Source organism: Oncorhynchus kisutch, linkage group LG25, assembly GCF_002021735.2.
Source record: "Oncorhynchus kisutch isolate 150728-3 linkage group LG25, Okis_V2, whole genome shotgun sequence".
NCBI classification, from domain to species: Eukaryota; Metazoa; Chordata; class Actinopteri; order Salmoniformes; family Salmonidae; genus Oncorhynchus; species Oncorhynchus kisutch.
The window spans coordinates 3924081-3949923 of record NC_034198.2 but is presented as its reverse complement, the minus strand read 5'-3'; the positions used below and the strand labels follow the sequence as shown (position 1 = coordinate 3949923).

Genomic DNA, 25843 nt, shown 5'->3' with positions numbered 1-25843 from the left:
GCCTTGATAGGAGCTCATCCATTTTGTTATTCAATGATTGCACGTTCGCTAATAGGACTGATGGTAGAGGGGGATTACTCACTCGCCGTTGGATCCTTACAAGGCTCCCCGACTTGTTGGAAAGGTTGCATCCTATGACGGTGCAACGTTGAATGTCACTGAGCTCTTCAGTATGGGCCATTCTACTGCCAATGTTTGTCTATGGAGATTGCATGGCTGTGTACTCGATTTTATACACCTGTCAGAGATGGGTGTGGCTGAAATAGCCAAATCCACTAATATGAAGGACTTTTGGCTTTAGGAGCGCAGATCAGAAAACCAGTTAGTATCTGCTGTGACCACCATTTGCATCATGCAGCTCGACACATCTTCTTCACATAGAGTTGATCAGGCTGTTGATTGTGGCCTGTGGAATGTTGTCCGATTCCTCATCAATGGCTGTGCAAAGTAGCTGGATAATGGCAGGAACTGGAACCCGCTGTCGATCCAGAGCATCCCAAACATGCTCTGTCTGGTAAGTATGCAGGCCATGGCTGTCACGCCCTGGTCTAAGTACTTTCCTTCACCACACCTAGAAAGCCGTAACAATGGCAGAATTGGGACATTTTTAGCTTCCAGGAATTGTGTACAGATCCTTGCGACATGGGGCCGTGAATTATCATGTTGAAACATGAGGTGATGGCGGTGGATGAATGGCACGACAATGGGCCTAAATCTTTTTTTTTTTTTTTACCTTTATTTAACAAGGCAAGTCAGTTAATGAAGAACAAATTATTATTTACAATGACGGCCTACCCCAGACAAACCCTAACCTGGACGACGCTGGGCCAATTGTGCTCTGCCCTATGGGACTCCCAATCACGGCCGGTTGTGATAATGCCTGGAATCGAACCAGGGTCTGTAGTAACGCCTCTAGCACTGAGATGCAGTGCCTTAGACCGCCACTTGGGAGCCCCCTTTCAGCTTATTTCAGCTCATGAAGCATGAGACCAACACTTTACATGTTGCGCTTAAATTTTTGTTCTGTGTTTATTTGTAAGTACGGTGTCCATTGGAGGTCTGTGTTTGAAAGTAGCTTGGAATCGAAGAAGGCACCAGAACCAAGGCAAAATCAGTGGGATCTCACATTGTGCAACACATGGTTTGAAAAAGCACGTGATTAATCGAAGCTTCAGATGTCATTGATGATGTACTTCTGATAAAGTGATACATGCATCGGCAAACTGCTTCGAAGTTAGCTGCTTAGCGATTGCTACACATACCTCTGAACTCCGGTATCAAACGTAACATCATTAGTACATTTCCCTGTTTTTCCAGGAATCCCAGTTGGAAGATTCCAGGAATCCCAGTTGGAGGATTCCAGGAAACCCCTCAAACAGTATATATTTTTTTTTAAATCTGGGAATTTTAGTAAAGTTACCAGTTTTGCAACCCCACTTGCAGGCATGATGTAGCCGGTAAGCAATGATTTTCAGGTTATTGTATTAGGGTAAAGCTAGGCCTTATGAGATATGTATTTTCATAAAGAATTATAACATTCACCTAAGAACTCGCATGGTGAAGGCCACAGGACTGAAAATGAACGAATTCAACAAACAGGGGCTCCCGAGTGGCACAGCAGTCTAAGGCACTGAATCTCAGCGCTAGAGGCGTCACTACAGACACCTTGGTTTGAATCCAAGCTGTATCACAACCGGCTGTGATTGGGAGTCCCATAGGGCGGCGCATAATTGGCTCAGCGTCGTCCGGGTTTGGCAGCTGTAGGCCGTCATTGTAAATAAGAATTTGTTCTTAACTGACTTGCCTAGTTAAATAATGGTTAAATAAAATAAAACATGTCTGTCACTAACAATAAGTGGTAATTCTGCAATACAGGGCAAGCTAATTACTGTCCAACTCATATCTGGATCCCCCTATAGCATGTGTCAAACTCATTCCACGGAGAGTCGAGTGTCTGTGGGTTTTCCTTCCTCCCCTGTACTTGGTTGATGAATTAATGTCACTGATTAGTAAGAAACCTACCTCACCTGGTTGTCTAGGTCTTACCTGAAAAGGAAAAACCTAAAATCAGCAGACACTAGGCTCTCCATGGAATGAGTTTGACAACCCTGCCCTACAGGATCACATCGACTCTATCGATTTGAGAAATGACTCCAAAATCACTTTAAGTAACTGTACTCAGATATATTTAGTACAACAGGTTTCCTATAATGACAGCGCATTGGGGTTTACAGTGTACAAACAAATAGTCCATTATTACCCTCTGCAACTCCTGATTCTTCTCTTCAAGTTGTCCCTCGATCTGTCGTAGTCGCTCCTCAAAGTTTCCATGGCGCTCCTCTGCCTAAATAGAAAAGATAGAGTCACACGTGTAACACACGGACAGATAGTTGGTTTGCCAATAGGAGGACAACTCAGGTCTTACAGACGGACGGACGGTAGAAAGTGGAAAGAGACAGACAGACACAACCAAGCAGTTTCACAGACAGTCAGAAATATCCACATGAGTAAACAGAGCAAACAGAATGAACTTAGACATCCAGTACAGTACCTTGTTGAGGGCAGCCACTCTCTGGGCGAGCTGGGCCTCAATCTCGGGCAGTGTTTCGGCCCGCTGCAGGGTCTGCTGGAGCTTCTGCTTGGCGTCCTCCAGACGCTCCTGGAACTGCCTGTTCTTCTCCTCACTCTGACAGCACACAGGACGAGAAAGAGGGAAGAAAGCAGATGAAGTCAGGAATATTTTTATATAATCCAGGTCTGAGCCCGAGGGCTGGTTTTCTGGACTCAGATTAAGCCTAGTCTTGGACTAACACACTTTTAATGGAGATACTCCATTGAGAATGACTTCAATCTAGGTACAGGAAATTGGCCGTAAGAATCTGGCCCTACCATGCTACTCTGGATATAACCTACTCATTTTTACAGGGTTATTGTACATCTATGTAAGCTACCCTTGTAGTCGTGTGTTAACCATTACCTGTCTGTGCAGTGACTCCTTGCTGGCCAGCTCATTCTCCAGCTTATCTTTGATGTCATGTAGAGAGGTTGCTTCCCTCTGAGCACTAAGGTACCTGCAAACAACATGGACACATTGTGATGTGATGATAACAAAGGTGGATAACACCAACGGTGAACGTTGGTTGGGCCGATGACCGACAGCGAGTAATGTCAATGTTAACGCTAACAAAGCTTATTTGGCACAATAGGAGTGTAAACATTTTCTAAACAAAGTTTATGAGCATTTATGCTCCACTACATCCCTGACCATTAGTTATGCCATTAGTTATGCACATCCACTCTTCACTGTATTTACAGTATACAGACACAAGCCAACTATTGCAGTGTGCTGTAACGATTGAAAATACCCAGGCATTGAGATAAGGACGAAAGGTGTTGTGACACCTTGGTGACAGCTTTTCAGATAATGAGGGGAAAACCTGGTAGTTTGGCACCATTGTACTGGGTGTAAAAAATGGGAAATGAATAATCACACGAGTCAGTATCATTCTGCAAATAGAGGGTTACCTGCGTTCTAATGTAGTGATCCTCTCCTCCATATCCTCCCTCTGGCACAGAGCCTGAACGATGCAGAAATGTAGTAAAGCAACGTTAATCATCCAAATAAACACATTACACATTGTGAATATCACAAACTGTATGAAATGGTAACCTAAACATTAAACATACTTATTTTCCACCATAATTTGCAAATAAATTCATAAAAAATTCTACAATGTGATTTTCTGGATTGTTTTTTCTCATTTTGTCTGTCATTGTGTACCTATGATGAAAATTACAGGCCTCTCTCATCTTTTTAAGTGGGAGAACATGCACAATTGTTGGCTGACTAAATACTTTTTTGCCCCACTGTATATGAATTGAATATTCATTATCACATTTGTTCAGTCATTTAACATGTGCACAGCTCCTCTAGTCTTTCTTGTCACCTAGGGCTCGTCTTATAGCTACTCTTTCTTTCATATTCAATATTAATTTACATGCTTAATAATATTATAAACTTTGTAGGGATAGCCCCCATTTTTTCATTTTTTGCTTAAATGACACACCCAAATCTACCTGCCTGTAGCTCAGGCTCTGAAGCAAGGATATGCATATTCTTGGTACCGTTTGAAAGGAAACACTTTGAAGTGTAGATCTGGTAGATCAAATACAAAGAAAAAAACTGCCAGTTTTTTTTCTACCACCATCTTTGAAATGCAAGAGAAAGGTCCCAGTTCTAACCATCACTCTAGGTGTAGTGTCCACTACATCACTCTGATAGTGTCCACACGATGGCGGCAGTGCACATGCAACGTTTCAGACGGATAACTTTAACTATGAGTGAATTACAAGACTTTTAGTGTGAAGTCCCCAGGTTCATTTGGGCAAATCGTGAAGGACACATTCGCATTCGTGTTACATTTTTTTAAACTTGGACTTTGATTTAGCGTTCCAAGTAATTGTAGCCATATTATAAGTTCAACATTTGCAAAACAACCAGTTTTCATAACTTCATAATTGAATATTCTTATAATTTCTGCCCAAAATGAAAAGGCATGCTGTCGTTAGTAGCTACATTTTACGACATATACATGGTTTCCAGATACTCCCATAAAACCCAGCTCATTGGCTATCTAGCTAGCTTTGTTTGATGATTGGTGCTTATTTGACAAAGATACAGTCGTTCAAGTGATGACTGCCCGCGTCATCGGCGCGTCATGAAGGCGTGGATCTCTGACCAAATATGGTGTCCTATAGGATATACTACAGCCCTAATGATATAGTGAAGTCTTGTTAGGAGCTTGTTAGGAGCTCTCCTCAAACAATAGCATGGCATCTTTTCGCAGTAATAGCTACTGTAAATTGGACAGTGCAGTTATATTAACAATAATTTAAGCTTTCAGCCGATAAAAGATACTTATATGTACCGACATTTGTTGTTTCTCTAAAATCTGCGATCTTGACAAAAAGCGCTGCATGATTTACAACTGTCCCGTGGACGGTACACCAATACTTAATAGAGTCCAAAAGGTAAAACTTTAGTAGAGTGATCACAAGTGGCAGGTAGCCTAGTGGTTAGAGCGTTGGGCCACTAACCGAAAGGTTGCTAGATCAAATCCCTGAGCTGACAAGGTAGAAATCTGTTGTTCTCCCCCTGAATAAGGCAGTTAAACTACTGTTCCTAGGCCGTCATTGTAAATAACAATTTGTTCTTAACTGACTTGCCTAGTAAAATTAAAAAAATATATACTGTAATTTCTAGCAAAAGAGGACTTTATTATGCTTCGTGAGCGGCCAAAAGCACTACGACGCTAGAGCACGATGAGCCAAGGAAATCCCCCCGGCCAGGCCCTCTCCACAATTGTGTGGTGTACTATGAGGCTCCTGGTCGCAGTTCTTTTGACTGTTGCGCCACACAAGATTAATGACGCACAGTTGTCCCAGCCCCGAAGACGCCCAACTCTGCCACGTGTCGCTAGAGCACGATGAGCCAAGGAAATCTACACCGGTACGGCGTTGGGACAATTGTGAGGTGTACTATGAGGCTCCTGGTCGCGGTTCTTTTGACTGCCACACAGGATTAATGACGCATAATAAAGGCCTCTTTTGCTACTTATGTTGATATTTGGTATTTTATCTGAAACACATTGGTTCAGCTGACTTCCGGGTTAAGAGAGTAGTAGTGATAAGAAGTAGCGCGGCAAGGCGGGTCATGTTTCGGAGGATGTGGCCATACCACCCTGAATATATCTGATCTTGGTAACTAAGAAGGGTCGGGCCTGGTGGGTACTTGGATGGGAGACAGCCTTGGAATACCAGGTGCTGTAAGCTCAATTTTAACTAACAAAAAATAATTATGCATCATTAACTACATGTTTGGACTTTTACATTTGTAACCATTACTTAACTAGACGAGTCAGTTAACAAATTCTTATTTACAATGACGGCCTACCCTAGCCAAACCGTAACCTGGACAATGCTGGGCCAATTGTGCACCGCCCTATGGGACTCCCAATCACAGATGTTTGTGATACAGCCTGGAATCAAACCAGGGTCTGTAGTGACGCCTCTAGCACTGAGATGCAGTGCTTTAGACTGCTGCGCCATTCAGGAGCCACTCGGGAGCTAAATGATATATTGCCACTGATCCATGATGAATATAACTCATTAATGCATCTTTTCCCGTAATTCATACTAGGCATTCTTATGCTCTGTGCTTTGAGATATTTGCATTGGATGCACATAATGGGATAGAAAAGCAGCTTGTACAGAGAGGCTTCGGGAACTGATAGAATGTAAGGCATGGGGTGGGCAGCCTAATTAAAAAAAATGTGTGTGTGTAAATGCTCCAGGCCTTACGTAAGAATAGATGCCCCAGGCCTTAATTGAGCGTCTAAAACTAGATAGAAAGTACTGTATGTAGAAATTATAATTGACCTATATGATTTTGAAATAGCGGTCCTTTTTCTGTCACGCAAATTGATTTTGACAACAAATAGGTAAAAAAAAATCACTTCAGCCCTCCGTTGAATTTCGTAATACCGCTGTGGCCCTCGAGCGAAAAAGGTTTCCCATCCCTGACCAAAGGCCTTGGCCAGGAACAGATTGGCCTGACTGACCTCCTTCACGTCCCTCTGGAGCTTCTGATTGGCCTCCTTCGACTTTGTCACCTCCCTCCTGGCGGCTGCAAGCTGTTCCTCTATTTCCCCAACCTGAAATGACACGAGGAAGAGCAATAAGATGATAAGGGACAATAAAGGACTATAACAGGATATGAGAGCCTTTATGTGTGAAGCCGTGAAGCACTGGTTTGGGTAGAGGCAGGTTTATGGCAAATATATAGAAAATGTTCAATGATCAGGCTGTGTGGGTTTTGTCAAACAGATGAAATGTTATGACTGTCCACAAGAGGGAAGAAGGGAACTGGTTCTTCATACACCCCCCCAACCTAATCTCTTTTTCTTTATATTTCTTCTCTTTTCTCTTTCTTTCACACTCTCACACAATAGTGTTGGGAATGGTTCATAAGAGTATAGGTTGCATTAAGCCCATATTATTTAGCGGGTGGGTCAAATCCTGAATGCTGATTGGTTAAAAACGCATTCCAGCTGGTGTCTATTTCAGAAGTTACCATCGGCTAAATGACGTTAAAATGCCTATTTACTCTGTTCCATCTGACTGCGCAATCCACTGTCTCATCAGCCCAGTCAGGGAAGTTACACACTTCGAGACATTATCGCACATTTCTTTTAGACTAACATTTTGTTGTCCTGACGAGAGAGCACATTCTCTATGCCAGGTGAAATCGCACCTCATTAGCTCAATGTTATGGATGTATTCAAATAAATGTCACCAGAAAACAGCTTCAACAAATGCAGCTGCTGTTGTTATTCTGTCTGCACTGTTTGACGTGACTGTAAGTTAGCCGTAGTTGGCTAGCTAGCAAGCAAGTCATAATGTTGCCAGTCAGTGTGGTAATGGAACATTTAGGATGAACGACAGGGTCACATTCATAGATACAGAACAAAAAGACTGAACGACTGGGTCACGTCCATAGACACAGAACAAAAAGACTGAATGACTGGGTCACGTCCATAGACACAGAACAAAAAGACTGAACGACTGGGTCACGTCCATAGACACAGAACAAAAAGACTGAACGACTGGGTCACATCCATAGATACAGAACAAAAAGACTGAACGACTGGGTCACGTCCATAGACACAGAACAAAAAGACTGAACGACTGGGTCACGTCCATAGATACAGAACAAAAAGACTGAACGACTGGGTCACGTCCATAGATACAGAACAAAAAGACTGAACGACTGGGTCACATCCATAGATACAGAACAAAAAGACTGAACGACTGGGTCACGTCCATAGACACAGAACAAAAAGACTGAACGACTGGGTCACATCCATAGATACAGAACAAAAAGACTGAACGACTGGGTCACGTCCATAGATACAGAACAAAAAGACTGAACGACTGGGTCACATCCATAGATACAGAACAAAAAGACTGAACGACTGGGTCACGTCCATAGACACAGAACAAAAAGACTGAACGACTGGGTCACGTCCATAGACACAGAACAAAAAGACTGAACGACTGGGTCGCGTCTCTGGCAACCGAACCAATAAAACGAACGACCAGCCGGCTTGGGTAGCAACCCTAGATTTGTTTCGGGACTATATCTTGTGAAAGGATGAAATAGTATGAATACATTCATCAAAATAAAGTTTTTAATGAAAATATGTCAATTATTATTTGAATATGTTGGTAACCCGTTGTATAAAAGTGATAATGCCCTCGAAGGGCATTATATATCATCCAAACACCGGCTTCTCGGGCATTATCACTTAAATAAATTACACTGTAAAACTTTTAATGTAAATTTACAGTAACATTCTGGCAGCAATTGGCCAGTAAGTCACTTTAATTTATTTTACAGTACAGCTACTGTAATCCATTTTACGGTACCACAAATATGACTGTAATCTAATTTACAGTACCAATTACAATTACAGAATATTACTGTAATTACCCAGTGACATATTAACCAGTGGTCCAGTATTTCAGAAACGGCCGGCCTCCTGGGCTTTTCACGTACGACAGTGTCTAGGGCTTACCGAGAATGGTGTGGCAAACGCAAAACATCCAGTCAGTGGCAGTTCTGTGGGTGAAAACAGCTCGTTGATGAGAGGTCGAAGGAGAATGGCAAGAATTGTGCAAGCTAACAGGTTTGTCCACAAATGGCACAGTACAACCGTGGTGTGTAGAACAGCATCTCGGAACGCACAACTCGTCGGTCCTTTACACAGATGGGCTATTATAGCAGACCACACCGGGTTCCACTCCTATCAGCTAAAAACAGAAAGAGTGGGCACGAGATCACCAACACTGGATAATTGAGGAGTGGAAAAACATTGCCAGGTCTGACGAATCCGGGGTCCTGTTTTGTCATGCTGATGGCAGAGTCAGGATTTGGGGTAAGCAGCTTGAGTCCATGGCCCCCATCCGGCCTGGTGTCAACGGTACAGGCTAGTAGCGGTAATAGTGTGGGGAATGTTCTCCTGAAACATGTTCGGTCCCTTAATACCAATTCAGCAACGTTTCCATGCACCAAATAATTCAGGCTGTTCTGGAGGCAAAGGGGTGTCCGACTCAGTACCAGATGGGTTTACTTTCCAGCACACTAACTGATATTTGGTGTTTTATATCACTTGCACTCTGATCTGTTCCCTACATACATTTAATTGTTAGGGAACCACTACCACATATTAGCTATATTTGTACAGCATTCTCACTAACAGGTGCAACAAATATAACCTCTTACAAGACACCCCTCAGAATATATTAATGAGTCACTAGTGTTCAAATGGTTTTTGTCGCTCAAAAAATAAAGTATGGTACTGTGTTCTGAATTACAGAAATTTACTAGCAGTGATATTCAGGACAAGGTTTGTAGAAATCCTTAAAATACAGTATATTACTGTTTTCTGTTGGGGTACAGCACTCTCACGGATACAACAAATATAGCCTCTTACAAGGCACGTCTTAAAATACATTAATGAGCCAGAGACTCTTTCACCGCCCACAACATTTTTCCCACAATGCACCATAATTCATTCTGTAAAACACATTTAAGGTATTTTACTGTGCATTCTACAGTGTTTTACAGTTGAAATGACAGAAAAGTCTTACAGAGTGCTGTAAAACACATTTACAGTATTTTACTGTGCATTTTAAACATGTTTACTGTTGAATACATGTACCAAAACATCTAGGGTAGGCTACATTCTCTCCTTCTCTAACCCACCTGTCGACACATCAGGGCCAGTCTCTCTTTCAGCTGGCAGAGCTCAGCTCTTAGGCGCTCTATCTCCGTTTCTCTCTGTCTGCCGATCTCTCCGTCCAATCCAGAAGACGGTCCATTGGGTAGGCGCTGATGTCACGGGCAACGATGGTTTTCGAGAAAGGAGAGGGATGGGAAAGGAGATCAATTAGACCCATGTTGAATATCAAAGAGACACATCATAATACCCATATACTATGTACTGTTATTAACTTGTGGACGGTAACAAACATAAATACTGGAACCAACGTGCATAAATCCCGCCTTACATCTTTCCCGCCGTCCAGCCCTTTATGCCGTCTTTTAATTTGGTCTCTTAAAGAGATTACCTGCAAGAGAGGTAAATGACAAAAAAATAGTGAATGCATTTGTATCTTTCTTATTGTCAAGAAATTGAGATATAACATGCTCTAATAAAACATCTGTATCCGTATGGCTTTTACCTCTTGTGCTGTTGCTTGTAGTTGATCCTCCAAAAGAGTCACTCTCTCAAGGGCCACCCGGAGTCGCTCTCGAACCTTAGGGCCAAAAATGAGAAATTAAAGAGAAACGCTGAGAAATGTGTCTGTCTGGATCCCTTCATCAAAACAATAAAGCGACTGTTGAGAGAAAGCTACAGTAGCTGCTTATGAGTGGGATGGAGACCCAAAATGGGAGCCTGGTGGCCTGGTCTCCCACCTTCTCATCCAAAGCCTTGTGGTGTTCAAACAGGGACTTGAGGGCCTTGAGGACCTCCACTTCACTGGAGACCCCTGCTGGGGACTGGGCCTGTCTCTTCACCACCGTCATCCTCAGACTGCGCTCGTGGCGGGACACAAGACACTCCAGGTGCTCTAGTAACAACTATATATGGGAAGGGAGAGGGAAAGATGGAAAGAGACAGAGAAGGGGGGAGAGTAGGAGAAAGAGACAGCCAGAAAGAGGCATATAAAGAGATTGAGGTAGAGGGAGAGAGAGGCAGAAGAGTTAGATGCACAGAAGGAGATGGAGAGAGGCAAAGGAAAGGAGAGACAGGCAGAGTAGGAGGTGGAGAGGAAGGAAAAAGGAGGACAGAAGGTAAGAGAGGCACAGGAGGGGAGAGAGGGGGAGAGAGAGAGACAAGGTGGCAGAATGACAGAGTTTATAGGGAGTAGACAGGAGTGGAAGAGCATAAGATAGCAGAAAGAGAAGGGGGAGAAAAAGGAGAGGGCAGAGGGACGGTAGGAGAAAATGTGAAAGTGTGTACTAGGGAGGAGAAGAGGGAGTAATAGAATGAATCAATACCACAACTACAATGGGTGAGAAAGAACAAACACAACTGCTGGGAAAGTGCTAAGGAGTCAAATGTCTGATAAACATCTTACACGTGTGTTGTTTCTCTCTGCCTTGAGCTCAGAAATCTCCTCTTCCCTCTCCAGTAGCTGCTCCCGGCAAACATTCAGCTCCTTAGTCAGCACAGCAAACTCCTGCAGAACCCCCAAGCAACATAACATAACATTCGTGAACAATATGGACGACTTGTAACATGCTCACATATACTCAATCAATGTAGACGCAATATTACAGGAAATATACTGTAATCAGCTAGGTGTGCAACCAACTCTGAAAACACACACGCATGTACAGTACACACATACACATCCTTATGATCCGTACCCTTCCAAAAAAAGATCCCTATTATTTGGAAGAAAAAGGAAACCCCCAAATGAAGCTTGGTTTTGGCAGCACCATCTTTATAATGTTCATTTTGGAGGCACAAGCTTAGAACCTTCGTTTTTTCACTTGACTACCTTCAGACTGGAGGACTACAATGACAATGTATATGCTGCAATGTAAGCCATAGCAATTTCTGTCGTCAACATGGCCTAAGACACACAGAAACATACAGCATGAAATGCAATGGGACAGCGATGGGAGTCAGAGATAAGAGAAGGAGAGTATACAGATGGTGACACAGTGGGACTGTTGGCACTCTGCTTTCTGGGGTTGGTCCTTGTTTTGGATAAGGGTCAGAATTTCACTTGGCATCTCGGGTCATTTATTTTTATTCCATCTCTCTCTCATTCTCACTGTCTGTATGATCAAGGACTTTGGGCTCCATTCAGTAGAACTCTTATTTAAAGAGTAGCATACAAACATACCCTTTATCACACGGTCCAATTAGTAGTTGTGTGCTATATACTGTACAGTTCACGTATGCTTGGTTTATTGTACCGAGTGATTGTGGTGTACTTGTATGCACACTTACTAATTCTAATCTAAAATCACAGAATGGTACTGGGTTACCGTTCAAAAATCTTGTTTTCAGAATAAGCTGTGTGTGTGCAGTTGAGTAAACCAAGCATACATTTATTAAACTAAATAATAATAAAAACAAAACATAAACTGTGTCTGTCTGTAGGATCTGTAGGATCTGTAGTGTGCGGATGAGTAGAGAGGTTGTATGGTGAAAACAGACCAAAAAAACAAAGGTGGTGGAAGCCAGCCTGCCAGTGACGGAAGACAGTGTGTTGGCTGATGTGGCCACCTTTTATAGCCCACCTGCGCCACATCAGCTGACTATCCTCCCAGCTCTGCCCACTGGCCTCCTGCAACAAGCAAACTACCACACAGGAGATCCCAGCAGACATAGATGCGATAAGGAATTATACAACAAGCAAAGTGATGATGCTGTTTGTATGTGGCTGCTATGAAAGTGAACTGTGTGTGCGTCACAGGAGATTGGTGGCACCTTAATTGGGGAGAACGGGCTCATGGTAATGGCTGGAGCAGAATTCGTGGAATGGTATCAAATGTTTTCCAGATGTTTAATGCCATTCCATTTACTCCATTCCAGCCATTATTATGAACCATCCTCCCCTCAGCAGCCTCCACTGGTGTTCGGGTGATCAGGGGTGTAGTCATTCCACCAATTCTGTTGAAAAACGTTTCTTAAAAGGAAGCTAACGGAATGAAATGGGAATAAGCCTACCTAAACTCTCATTTGCAACTGTCTGGACTAATGATTACACCTTAGATCAGCTAGATCAGGTGTGCCCAACATTCTTTGACATGAGATCTACTTTTTCATTTGCCAGCCTGATGAGATCTACCAGTCTCTAAATCTAAACCAACCAACAAAATGTATGAAAAGCAACACACCACTGAGTATGGACCTGCTGCTATGATACCTATTTGATACCCAAATATAATGTGGACCGATAACATGTTTTCCACAAATAAGTGCAACTCATTTCATTTCCTACCTTAGTGTGACTTTTGGCATAGGGTGGAGGCAAGTCGTTTTTCATAGTCTGGGCTGCAGCCGCTTGTTGCAGGCCTCATGCAGGCCACAAGGTGGTCATCAGTCATAACAGATCTGTACTTCATGTGAAAAAAAGCTGACTCACAGAGGTAGGTTGATCCTAAAAGGGCTGATAAGTTGAGAGCACTTCTTCTTATGTTGGGATACTTCTCCTCTAGCAGTAGCTCCCAGAACTCTTCCTTCATCTCAGTGGTTGCCCTGGAGTTCAGCCGAATGTCATTTTGAAGGGTGAGAATTTCAGTTTCTGCTATAGTTGTGTCCAACTGCAAAAGTGATCCCATTTTGGAGGCAATGACTTCCACATTTATGTCTGTGCCAAACGGAAAGCACATATAAGTGGCAATAGGCTCAAGTGATGCAAAGTCAGTGAAACGACTGTCAAACTCAGATAAGATGCTCTGGACTTGCTCAACGTAAGGTGCACTGTCAAGCTGTGCTGTATCCTTGCCCTGACGTTCAAGTTCTGAATTAATCGTGTTGACAGAAGTGCAGGTCCTTACGTTGCAGCTTTCTTGTGAGCAGTTGTAGTTTGCATGTAATAGTGTTCACAGAGCTGATCATTTCAATTACATGTGTGCGTTTTCCTTGCAGTTCTACATTCAGTTAATTAAGCATGTAAGTTAGGTCAGTGAGAAAAGATACATCCAGGAGCCACTGTGTGTCCTCTAGGTGTACATATTCTGCATGTTTCGAGACCTTGAGAAACTCCTTGATTTCAGCCAACAGCTCACTGAAAAATGTTCCTCGGCTCAGCCACAACACATCCATGTGCAGCAGCAGGTCTGTGTGCTCCGCTTCAGTCTCGTCTAAGTGAGCACGAAATAGTTTCCCTGTAGGCTTCTTGCTCAAATAGAACACACAATCTTCATCGCAACATCCATCACCTCTTCCATGTTTAACATCTTCCCACACAAAGCTTGCTGCTGAATTACGCAGTGACAACTAAACTCAGCCCAAAAAATAAATGTCCTCTCACTGTCAACTGCGTTTATTTTCATATTTGTATGAACATAACAAGATTCAACAACTGAGACATAAACAAGTTCCACAGACATGTGAATAACAGAAATGGAATAATGTGTCCCTGAACAAAGGGGGGGGGGGTCAAAATCAAAAGTAACAGTCAGTATCTGGTGTGGCCACAAGCTGCATTAAGTACTGCAGTGCATCTCCTCCTCATGGACTGCACCAGATTTGCCAGTTCTTGCTGTGAGATGTTACCCCACTCTTCCACCAAGGCACCTGCAAGTTCCCGGACATTTCTGGGGGGAATGACGCTAGACCTCACCCTCCGATCCAACAGGCCCCAGACGTGCTCAATGGGATTGAGATCCTGGCTCTTCGCTGGCCATGGCAGAACACTGACATTCCTGTCTAGCAGGAAATCACGCACAGAACGAGCAGTATGGCTGGTGACATTGTCATGCTGGAGGGTCATGTCAGGATGAGCCTGCAGGAAGGGTACCACATGAGGGAGGAGGATGTCTTCCCTGTAACGCTCAGCGTTGAGATTTCCTGCAATGACAACAGGCTCAGTCCGATGATGCTGTGACACACCTCCCCAGACCATGACGGACCCTCCACCTCCAAATCGATCCCGCTCCAGAGTACAGGCCTCGGTGTAATGCTCATTCCTTCGACGATAAACATGAATCCGACCATCACCCCTGGTGAGACAAAACCGTGACTCATCAGTGAAGAGCACTTTTTGCCAGTCCTGTCTGGTCCAGCGACGGTGGGTTTGTGCCCATAGGCGACGTTGTTGCCGGTGATGTCTGGTGAGGACCTGCCTTACAACAGGCCTACAAGCCCTCAGTCCAGCCTCTCTCAGCCTATTGCGGACATCTGAGCACTGATGGAGGGATTGAGCGTTCCTGGTGTAACTCGGGCAGTTGTTGTTGCCAACCTGTACCTGTCACGCAGGAGTGATGTTCGGATGTACCGATCCTGTGCAGGTGTTGTTACACGTGGTCTGCCACTGTGAAGAAGATTAGATGTCTGTCCTGTCTCCCTGTAGTGCTGTCTTAGACGTTTCACAGTACGGACATTGCAGTTTATTGCCCTGGCCACATATGCAGTCCTCATGCCTCCTTGCAGCATTCCTAAGGCACGTTCACATAGATGAGCAGGGACCCTGGGCGTTTTTCTTTTGGTGTTTTTCAGTCAGTAGAAAGGCCTCTTTAGTGTCCTAAATTTTCATGATTGTGACCTTAATTGCCTACCATTTGTAAGCTGTTAGTGTTTTAACGACCGTTCCACAGGTGCATGTTCATTAAATGTTTATCGTTCATTGAACAAGCATGGGAAACAGTGTTTAACCCATTCACAATTAAGATCTGTGAAGTTATTTGGATTTTTACAAATGATCTTTGAAAGACAGGGCCCTGAAAAAGGATGTTTCTTTTTTTGCTTAGTTTAAGATAATGAGATGCTATGGTTGCTGCCTTCCCTTTGGTCACAGGCCTGTGAAAATTGACTGCTGCACTTCCAGTAGATATTTTAGTTCTTGTACCTTCTGTTCTTCGTAATTCAGTCGTTGCTGGAAAATCTCTTTCCTGGGTTTTGTGTGTGGTTTTGAAATGTCGTTCTATGTTACCTTTCTTTGTGATAGCGATGCTGTTATGGCAGATGAGGCACACACATTGAGTTTGACATGACGAAAAAATAATCCTCCTCCCATTCCTTGTGGAAATGATACGTTTTCTGTATCCTTCCCTTCACTCATTATTGCTACTGTCGACCACACAACTTAAGAACAATGTAAGAGTGAATCTCAGTCTACAAAGTTAGTATATATACCCACTGAAGTAGATTAGCCTTCACCTACAGTGGCCATGAAGGTCAATCTAATGAAAAATATGAACACAGTACTACTGTACAATGTCCTATCAGATCCATAGGCTATTACACCTATTACCAATGACTGTATGGTAATTACAGTGCTAAAAACAAACAAATGCAGACAGTAAGGGAGCAAAAAGACAATAGGGAACACAAGCACAAATCCTCTCCATGTGTAAGTACAATACCGGTAATTCTAAAGAGGACGGAGTGGAATTAATTGATGTCCCGCTCTACTGTTGATAGATTTTCTCTAAATGGGGGAGCACACTGATCAGCCACTGCAGGGATTTATTGTGAGACCGCTTTGCTCTGCAACTGACGCATACACAGACGAACACACGCATGCATGAACACACGCGCACACACATGCAGTCGCACACACGCACACCTGCACCACACACACACGCTCGCACGCACAAACACACAAATACACACTCAGACATGTCAATCACACCGACATACTCACTCACATGAAAATAGATTGACTGTACCGCCACTCATACATACTGTACCCCCCCACGCAAACACGGGCACACACACACACTACTGTACCTGTGGCAGGGCGATGGACAATTGTCTCGAGAGGGAGTCCTTCTCATGGCCTAGCTCTCTGAGGCGTAGCTGGGCCGTCCCAAGGCTGTCCTGGGTCTCCCTCAGGCTCTCCAGCAGCCTCTCCCTCTCGGTCAGCATGTTGACCATCAGGGACTCCAGGTTCCCTGTGCTGCCTCCCTCATCACCCCCACCCCTTGATTCTCCTCGGCTACCATAGTCCCCTTCCCCTATGGCACCACCAGGGCCCCCAGCCCCAACCCCAGGAGAGGAGAGGCCTCCACCGCGCCCGTCCTCTGAAATGGTGGGCATCACTTCGCACATCATCATGAGACTGGAGATTGTCTGGCGGGTTCTGAGAGAAAACGTCTATGTTGGGAGTTTGTGTTTACCCAAAAGCCCTGTGTGCAGGTGGGTCAAAGTGTGTGTACGTGTGATTCGTTGACAGAATGTCTGTTACTTGAACGAGATCTTCTGTTTGAGTCTGTTCATCTCTGAATGAAATGACAGTGTATAAAAAATATAAATTGTTCCTTTATTTCTTTGTAAAAAAAAAAAGCTTTCAATCATGTTTGACACTTCCATTTCACTCCTTCTGATGCCATCTATTGCATTACTACTTCTCTCCAAAATAACACTAACAAATAGGCTTAGTGCACTTTTCTCTCTCGCTGCTTTTTTCTTTCTGTGCAACAACCTGGGTTTTGTTTACTAGGAAGGATCTATGTCAGGGTTCCCCAACTGGAGGCCTGAGGGGCCGGGACAAATTTGGCTCTCTGGTGATATTATTTGACCCCCCCAAGTTTGCCCAGCAAATAAAATATGAATTTATTTATTTTTGGACATAAAAGACTGTAAAAACACCAGCAAACCAGCTACAATTGATTTTAATTTAGAAAATCTGTTCCAAAGTATTCTCACGCATAATAGAGAGATATATGTGATCATATACAAATGCAAGAAAGATTTGACATGATTATGTTTCAGTCAAATGTTATATCTGTATGGGCTTCTTGCGGTCAGTTCCGCCCCCTGGCCATCCACTCAAGAAAACATCAGCCCGCGGTTGAATCTAGTTGATAATCCCTGATCTATGTGCTCTTGAATGACCGAAGGAGGAAGTATCTTTGTGAAACTGGGCTGTGGTGGGAGTCTAGCATTGGCTGAGGAAAGGGAGGGGAGGAATGGATAGTGGAAGGCCCACCTTCCGACTGGATCCACAGGTTGGGTCTTCACAACACCCAGAGCGATAGCTGAAAGAAATAAAGATAGACAAAGCGTCACACAAGGCCCACCTCAGTTAATGCATTGTATACAACATAGGAAAAGACAAGCTAGGCCAGTACCACAACTACTGTAAGACAATTCCACAACATAAACCTGTACTGTAACTTGATGTACTGTAAGTGTAGTAATCTCAAGCATCTCAAACATGGACAGATAATGATACAAAATATGTAATGAAATATAGGTGTGGGACCTGTTCAGCAGGGTCCGTGTTTGTTTTGTTTTCCAGTGTTAAACATTTGCAATCTGTGTTCTTATTGGTAGTACCTCCCCATTTCTATATGTTTTCTCCCTACTGAACATGACCCAGATATTGACCACATCTCGTGTGTTATACATATTAGTGTATTCTCTGTGATTAAACAGACAAAGCGTGTGCAAGCTTTTTTTCTTGCAGCCCAGCACTAACACACCTGATTCAGCTAATCAAGTTTGGAAAAAATGGCTGATTATTTGATTCAATCCTGGTCCTGGTGAGACACAGAGTGTGCAGGCTTTTGAGACCACACAGACCTATGTAACCTAATCTAAATGCTGAAGACCCTCACCTCTCCAGATTGGGAAGCTGACCAGCACAGTGGCTCTGTAGTCTTTTCGAGAGAGATTACTAGTGGTACAGTAACAACAAAGGGCTGCCTGGGAAGACTACAACTCTCAGCCTGTGTCCCAATACTTTACAAACCCTTCCTTCCCTTATATTTATCTAATGATCACAGATCAATAAGGTGACTGGATGAAAAAGCTTGTTTCCCACACCTGTCCAGTTTGTGAACAGAGAGGATAGGCCTAAAATGGAGATCTAAGGAAAGATCAGTGTTTTTCTTCAAGCCTGGTCCCGGGCACCCACAGGCTGTGCAGGCATTTGTCCCTGCCCCTTGTTAACACATACTTGATTTAAGAAATCGAGGTCTGGAAACTGGTGTGTTAGTGCTGTAATAGATGAAAAGCCTGCACACCCTGTGAGTGCCCAGTCAGGAAGGAATACCACTGGTCTAGGTGTTACATTTTATTACATGATGTGGTGGCTGTAGATAGGGCAAGTCAGGCCATCAGAACCATGAGTCAGTCTGGGTAACCACTATAGCATTCCCTCCATGACCTGCCAGGAAGAGGATGTCTGGCAAACTGTAACCCACCCAGCACCTACTGCACCTGGGTTACTCCTGCTGCTCTACCAGCATCTTCCATCTCATCCAGGAGAGCTAAGGAGGACCACCGAGGCTGTCTCTCATGCCATCCTTCTACTGGTACGGGCAGTGGTCTCCAACCCTGGTCCTGAAGAGCTACTAGGTGTGCAGGCTTTTGTTCCAGCCCAGCACTGACACACCTGATTCAGCTCTGAGGTAGGGGTACTTAGTGATGGCCAGTGTGCCTGTACAGGGGACTAGAGATATTTACAGAAACACATTCAAAAGCAATGCAGAACACTGCCATATGATCAAAGCACAAACAGACTGGACAACCAGGCAATGTGACTCTTTAGTCCCTGCACTTCAGGACAAGTGCTAGATGTGGCCCAAGCCTTTCCACAAAATATAATACCAATAGTAATGTAGTAGTGTTTTCATTATCTTTGCGGGGTAGGCTATTCAAACATGTTAATGACAATACATACAGTTGACACGAGGATACAAAGGTGACAAACCTCTCAAGACAAGCAAAGTTCCAAATTATAGACAAATGATTATATAGAGTCAAAGATGATTGGGCTTGTGATACCAATTTCACACGGACTAATATTCAATGTCGACTAATACTGCATCATTGAACAGCTACAAAATGATCTCTGTATACTATTTATCATCATACTTGCCATCACCCTCATCATCTCTGTCAACACCCCATAGCTGTCACATTCCTAGCATGGTTGTGGTTGTTCTTTCCAGCCCAGAGTAGTAGGCTATCTCATGGTTGCTCTCTATATGGCCAATTAGGAGCAGGAATCAATCTTGTACAGTATTAGGTTACTAAAATAGCAGCTATCCACGAATGGGGGTCTAATAAGGAAAATATGAAATGTTTGAGAGAGAGAGATTGATGAGGAAGGAAGGAACAAGGCAGCCTACACAGCGCTGTTCACCAGACATTGGGGCGGGGAGGGGAGTGTGGCCAAGCCTTTCGCTATTACCGACATTGGAAGAAAGTGGGGCATGATCTGTTCACCATAAATGCTGTCTTATATAGGCTACTCAGCATTTACGCACACATTAAATTATTTATTTGACATGTGTACACATTAATGATGACTGAGACGGCAGCGGTTTGTCCTGTTAGCCTATTTCCATCCATCTCATATCATGAAACGCATCATTGAAATCAATAACTGATTGTCGGCAGCTGGGCAGAGTGAGACAGAATCAAAGGAACGAAAGCCAATCAAACATGCCTTTAATCGCATCCCCAACAGTGTTTCAGTGCTGAAAACGAGGCGTTTGGAGATGGAAGCTGTAGTCTACTTCCATTAAAAGAATGGTTATTCTTGGAAATCGTTGCTTAATAACGGTAGTTTATATGCTAGTGTATTAGTTTATTATAGGCGTATAATAACTTGGCAAAGCATAGGCTACATATACCGTTATTTGTAGGCTCCATTCTCTCTCGTGAGCGCCCTAAATAAATCGAGGTGTGTGTTGCTAACGCACCTGTAGGTTAAGTACAGTACAGGTGTCACGTTTATTTTATTGCATCGTTTATTGTATTTATTTACCTCCCTCCTATATTCCCCCTCCCTTCCTGACAACACAATAAACATAGGCTAACTGGTTATCGGCTACACACAAACGCACACATTTCCTAGACTCTTCTCGTTTCGTGCCATAAGAAAATGGGTTGCAAGGGGCGGTGGAAGTTACATCCTTACCACAGTCATCGCGCGATGCTCATACTGTCCAAATCTGACGTTAAATATTTTTCGGACACATCTCCGCGGATTATGCCTCCGTGCCTGTGCTGCTTTCAAATCCCCAGATATATGGTTCCCCCTGTCTCTCTCCTTTGCACATGTAAACGGCATAAGGGAGCTGGGAGCGGCGCTACTCCACTTTACCGTAGCCTGCCCCTCTGTCGGATTGGAAGGTAATGGGTCTTAAAGAAACATCCTCTCAGCATTATTCACATCTCTCTGTGATTTCCGCGTGCGCGCACACACACACAAAGCACACACACTGAGGCCAAACAAACACCTGATTGAATTAAAAGTCCCCCTGAATGCTGCGCGCGATTCCCCCTGACAGCGGCGCGCGATTCCCCCTGACTGCGGCGGTTATGTATGTCATGTACTGTTAAAATTGTGTTGATAAATGTTATAACTTTAATTAAATTATTTTATTGAGCATATATATATATACACACACACACACACAGTTACTAACTATACCTGATTTATAATGCGATTTACTTTGGAGAAAGACTATACCATATAGACATACTGACAAGCTGAATTAAATATATATATATATATATATATATCACCTTTATTTAACCAGGTAGGCTAGTTTAGAACAAGTTCTCATTTACAACTGCGACCTGGCCAAGATAAAGAAAAGCAGTGCGACACAAACAACACAGAGTTACACATGGAATAAACAAACATACAGTAAATTAGACAATAGAGAAAGTCTATATATAGTGTGTGCAAATGAGGTAGGATAAGGGGGGTGAGGCAATAAATAGGCCATTGTGGCGAAATTATTACAGTATGGCAAATTAAACACTGGGGTGATAGATGTGCAGAAGATGGGTGTGCAAGTAGCGGTACTGGGATGCAAAGGAGCAAAATAAATCATACATAAATGAATAAAACAAACTTAGTGAGGAGGCTTCTAATGTTAACATGCATGAAACCAAGGCTTTTACGGTTACAGAAGTCAACAAATGAGAGCGCCTGGGGAGTGGGAGTGGAGCTAGGCACTGCAGGTCCTGGATTAACCTCCACATCACCAGAGGAAAAGAGGAGAAGTAGGATAAGGGTACGGCTAAAGGCTAAAGGCTAAAAGAACTGGTCGTCTAGTACGTTCAGAACAGAGAGTAAAAGGAGCAGATTTCTGGGCACGGTAGAATAGATTCAAGGCATAACATACAGACAAAGGTATGGTAGGATGTGGGTACAGTGGGGGTAAACCTGTGCATAGAGTGACGATGAAAGAGATGTTGTTTCTAGGAATATCATTTAAACCAGGTGATGTCACCGCATGTGTGGTAGTGTTAACTAAGGCGTATTGAGCAGGGCTAGAGGCTATACAGTGAAATAAGGCAATAATTACTAACCAAAACAGCAATGGACAAGGCATGTTGACGTTAGGGAGAAGCATGCGTAGCCGAGTGATCATAGGAGTCCAGTGAGTGGCTTCAGGCAGCTAGCAGGCCCGGGATAGAAAGCTAGCAGACGGCCCATTGAGGGACGTCGCGACGGAAGAAAGTCTGTTGTGGCCCTCTCGTGCTGTGACGTCGGCAGACGGATCAGTAGGGCTCCGTGTGGTAAACCAGGCCAATTGGCAAAATAGGTATAGTGGCCAAAGAATTTGTCCGATGGGCCTCTTAAGCGAACAGTCCGATGTGCTCTAGACAGCTAGCGTAATGTAAGGGAATGTGTGTACAATGTGCTTTGTACATTAAGTTATACCAGCTCCAGTAAAGAGATCAGAGACTCGGTGACTTCTACATCCTTACTAGAAGCAATTAACACAGCAGACAAAAACAAGGTTTGACCTCTCCTCAAAAATGGCTCCACTCCTGCTCCTCAAAAGGGGCAAAGACAGTTATTTTCTTGTTGTCATCTGCCACCACACAGAACATCTCATAATCTCTCTGTAACATGAATGGTTCCTTGAGGAGAATATTTTCCTCTTCATCCAGGCCAGCATACAACCGTAGTTCTTTAAGGGTTGTAATGCGGTCTTCCCCATCCATCCCAATTACACTAGGGAGGGGAACAGTGCCTTTAAATGTTTGGAGTTCACACCACCTTGCTGCCTCTAGGGTGTCCCTGGGAAGAACATCTACTACATCATCCTGAAATATATTGGAGAGGGGGGGGGGTAAGTCTTTAAACATTGGTTTAAGACTATACCACTCATCATATGACACCTCCAACCTGTAGTGTGTTTTGTTTTTGCTTCCTTTTTTGATGTTTCAACCTCTATTCTTCAGACCTTAGTGAATGAATGATATACATTCAATATGAAAAAAATATCCAGGTCAGTCTGGCTACAGTGAAACAAATTATTTTAAGGATGCAAATGAAAGGTTTTTATGATGTTCAAGACTTACTGCATGGGAAAGTTCTGCAGGAGAATTAGGTACCACCATCAACTAATTTGCTGCATGATTTCCTTTGAAAAATAAAATCACACAATCGGATGGGTATCCAAAAAAACATTATATCCACTAGTGATGAGAATTTCATAATTTATGCATACCTCCATTGCAATGTACAGAGCGTACTGTAAGTTAAGAAATAGTAGGTTGTTAAGTTTGATAGTTATGATAACAATAATGATAATAGTAAATCATAATAATAATAATAATAATAATTATACCCCCTCCCCAGGAATATATTTCAGGATGTAGAAGACATCCCCTCCCCCAAGAAGACACAGCATGTTACATCAGAATCCAGGAGTTTGATGTATGAATTGTGTATGTAGCGTAAAAACTGTAAGAAATCGGTTTCCAAAAGTGTCAAGAATAATAAACAATAGAAAGTATGAGCAGTAACGACAGTGTGCTCTGCCTGCAGCAAGCACAGAAATAATAATAACTGTTATCAATAACGACAGTGTGCTCCGCCTGCTGCAAGCACAGAAATAATAATAACTGTTATCAATAACGACAGTGTGCTCCGCCTGCTGCAAGCACAGAAATAATTACGATAGTGTGCTCTGCCTGCTGCAAGCACAGAAATAATAATAACTTTTATCAATAACGACAGTGTGCTCTGCATGCTGCAAGCACAGAAATAATAATAACTTTTATCAATAACGACAGTGTGCTCCGCCTGCTGCAAGCACAGAAATAATAATAACTGTTATCAATAACGACAGTGTGCTCCGCCTGCTGCAAGCACAGAAATAATAATAACTGTTATCAATAACGACAGTGTGCTCTGCCTGCTGCATGCACAGAAATAATAATAACTTTTATCAATAACGACAGTGTGCTCTGCATGCTGCAAGCACAGAAATAATAATAACTTGTATTAATAACGACAGTGTGCTCTGCATGCTGCCACCACAGAAATAATTACGATAGTGTGCTCTGCATGCTGCAAGCACAGAAATAATAATAACTTTTATCAATAACGACAGTGTGCTCTGCCTGCTGCAAGCACAGAAATAATAATAACTTTTCATATGTTATAACAGAAAAGAGGACAATATAAACACAGTGTGAAAGCAGAGAAAAAGTACAATTCAACAGCTTTTTATACTCCAGCGTGCATAACAGTTTTGAACACAGTTGGAACTGAATTAGCCCAAGTATTTTTCACAACATGTATGGGTGTTGCTGGACCAGAAAATGTATTTTCGACTGCAAACACACCATTTCTCACATCAATGCACTCACATGCCAAAAACCGTTTCTCGGACACTGTTTCAAAGCAATGTGTTTGCTTTCTTCGTAGATGTTTTTGGAAGTTTTTCTAAATTACCTTCAGTTTGCAGTGTGGACAAGTGACAATGACTTTTCTTGACTTGCCATGTATGTTGGGACCAGGTGATTTAATTATTGTAAATATTATGTAGGCTGTGAAGACTCGCTATGTGTAACTAAGGGAATGGCATCAGCAATACACATTTAGAGCCAAACACAACAGAAAATCAACGATCAAATTGATTACATAACTGTACATTTAAACCTAGGCTTACAGCTCAAGTAGGCAAATTTGTCCAAATAAGATTCCCTCATTGTGAGCAATTAGATAGCTCACGTGCAAATGCATGCTAATTAACGCTATGCTAACATTGGTGCGGTAGTTGGTCGTATAAAAATGTACCACTGCACTCGTATAACATGAATATTACAAAGTACATTATGAATAATGACAGTCTCACTTACTTCCATGGTTTATATTTTTATCCATGTAGATTATTTTTGATTAAGATTCGCGTTAGTTGACGTTGATACCTTAGACGTTTACCTCAACTTGGGTGACCTTGAAGGAGACGGGACGGGTTCGTGTTAAGCATGCTTGACTCCGCCCACATTGAGCCCAGCCACGGCGTTCGACTCTGCCCACATTGTGCCCGGCCCCGAACTGCACACTGAGGTCAGGAGCTTCTCTGAGAGACAGCTAGGCCATGTTGACAGACAGACATACTTAACCATCATACCATGCATAATACACACTGTAAGATGTTTCTGTCATTTCAACAGTAAAACACTGTAGAATGCACAGTAAAATGCCGTAAATGTGTTTTACAGCACATAAGACTTTTCCGCAATTTCAAAAGTAAAGTAAAACACTGTAATACTGTGTTGCAGAGCATTGTAAGACTACTTTTCTGTCATTGCAACAGTAAACACTGTAAAATGACCTTAGTCTATATTTGTTGCACCCGTGAGTGAGAATGCTGTACCCCCACAGAATACAGTAAAAATACAGTAATACAAACTAAAGATCTACAGCAGTTCAGAATACAGTACCATAATGTATTTTTGGAGCAGCAAAAACCTTTTGTACACTAGTGGGTGCATAGTATTGTTGTTTCTGACTCATTAACATATTTTTAGGGGTGTCTTGTAAGAGGCTATATTTGCTGTACCTGTTAGTGAGAACACTGTATGTGAATTTAACTGATATGTGGTAGTAGTTCCCTAGCAATTACATTTTTATAGGTGACAGATCAGAGTGGCAACAAGTCTAACACCTGAGTAGCTTGTCATGTCCTTTTAAATCTGTTTTGCCTTGTAGTTACTTGTCAGTTTATAAGCCTTTGTTGAGGCCTAAAGTGCAAGCGATATAAAACACCAAATATCAGTTGGTATGATGCAATATATAATTACATATTCACTATTAG

The 25843-nt window shown here is 42.9% G+C and overlaps 1 protein-coding gene across 1 annotated transcript in view; it reads right to left on the bottom strand.

Annotated features, from left to right (window-relative positions):
- LOC109869923 (liprin-alpha-3-like) overlaps positions 1-20957 on the bottom strand; it is a 64573-nt gene extending 43616 nt beyond the window's left edge. The window contains exons 1-13 of the mRNA XM_031805061.1: positions 20686-20957; positions 18978-19209; positions 16542-17791; positions 11206-11307; positions 10541-10705; positions 10306-10380; positions 10132-10191; positions 9827-9952; positions 6621-6713; positions 3526-3578; positions 2978-3071; positions 2552-2686; positions 2261-2344 (exon numbers count right to left, since the gene is read on the bottom strand). Of these exons, the coding sequence (XP_031660921.1) occupies positions 2261-2344; positions 2552-2686; positions 2978-3071; positions 3526-3578; positions 6621-6713; positions 9827-9952; positions 10132-10191; positions 10306-10380; positions 10541-10705; positions 11206-11307; positions 16542-16868 (1314 nt within the window). The 5' untranslated portion in view covers positions 16869-17791; positions 18978-19209; positions 20686-20957. The remainder of the gene's footprint in view (positions 1-2260; positions 2345-2551; positions 2687-2977; positions 3072-3525; positions 3579-6620; positions 6714-9826; positions 9953-10131; positions 10192-10305; positions 10381-10540; positions 10706-11205; positions 11308-16541; positions 17792-18977; positions 19210-20685) is intronic.
- Positions 20958-25843: the final 4886 nt, after the last annotated feature.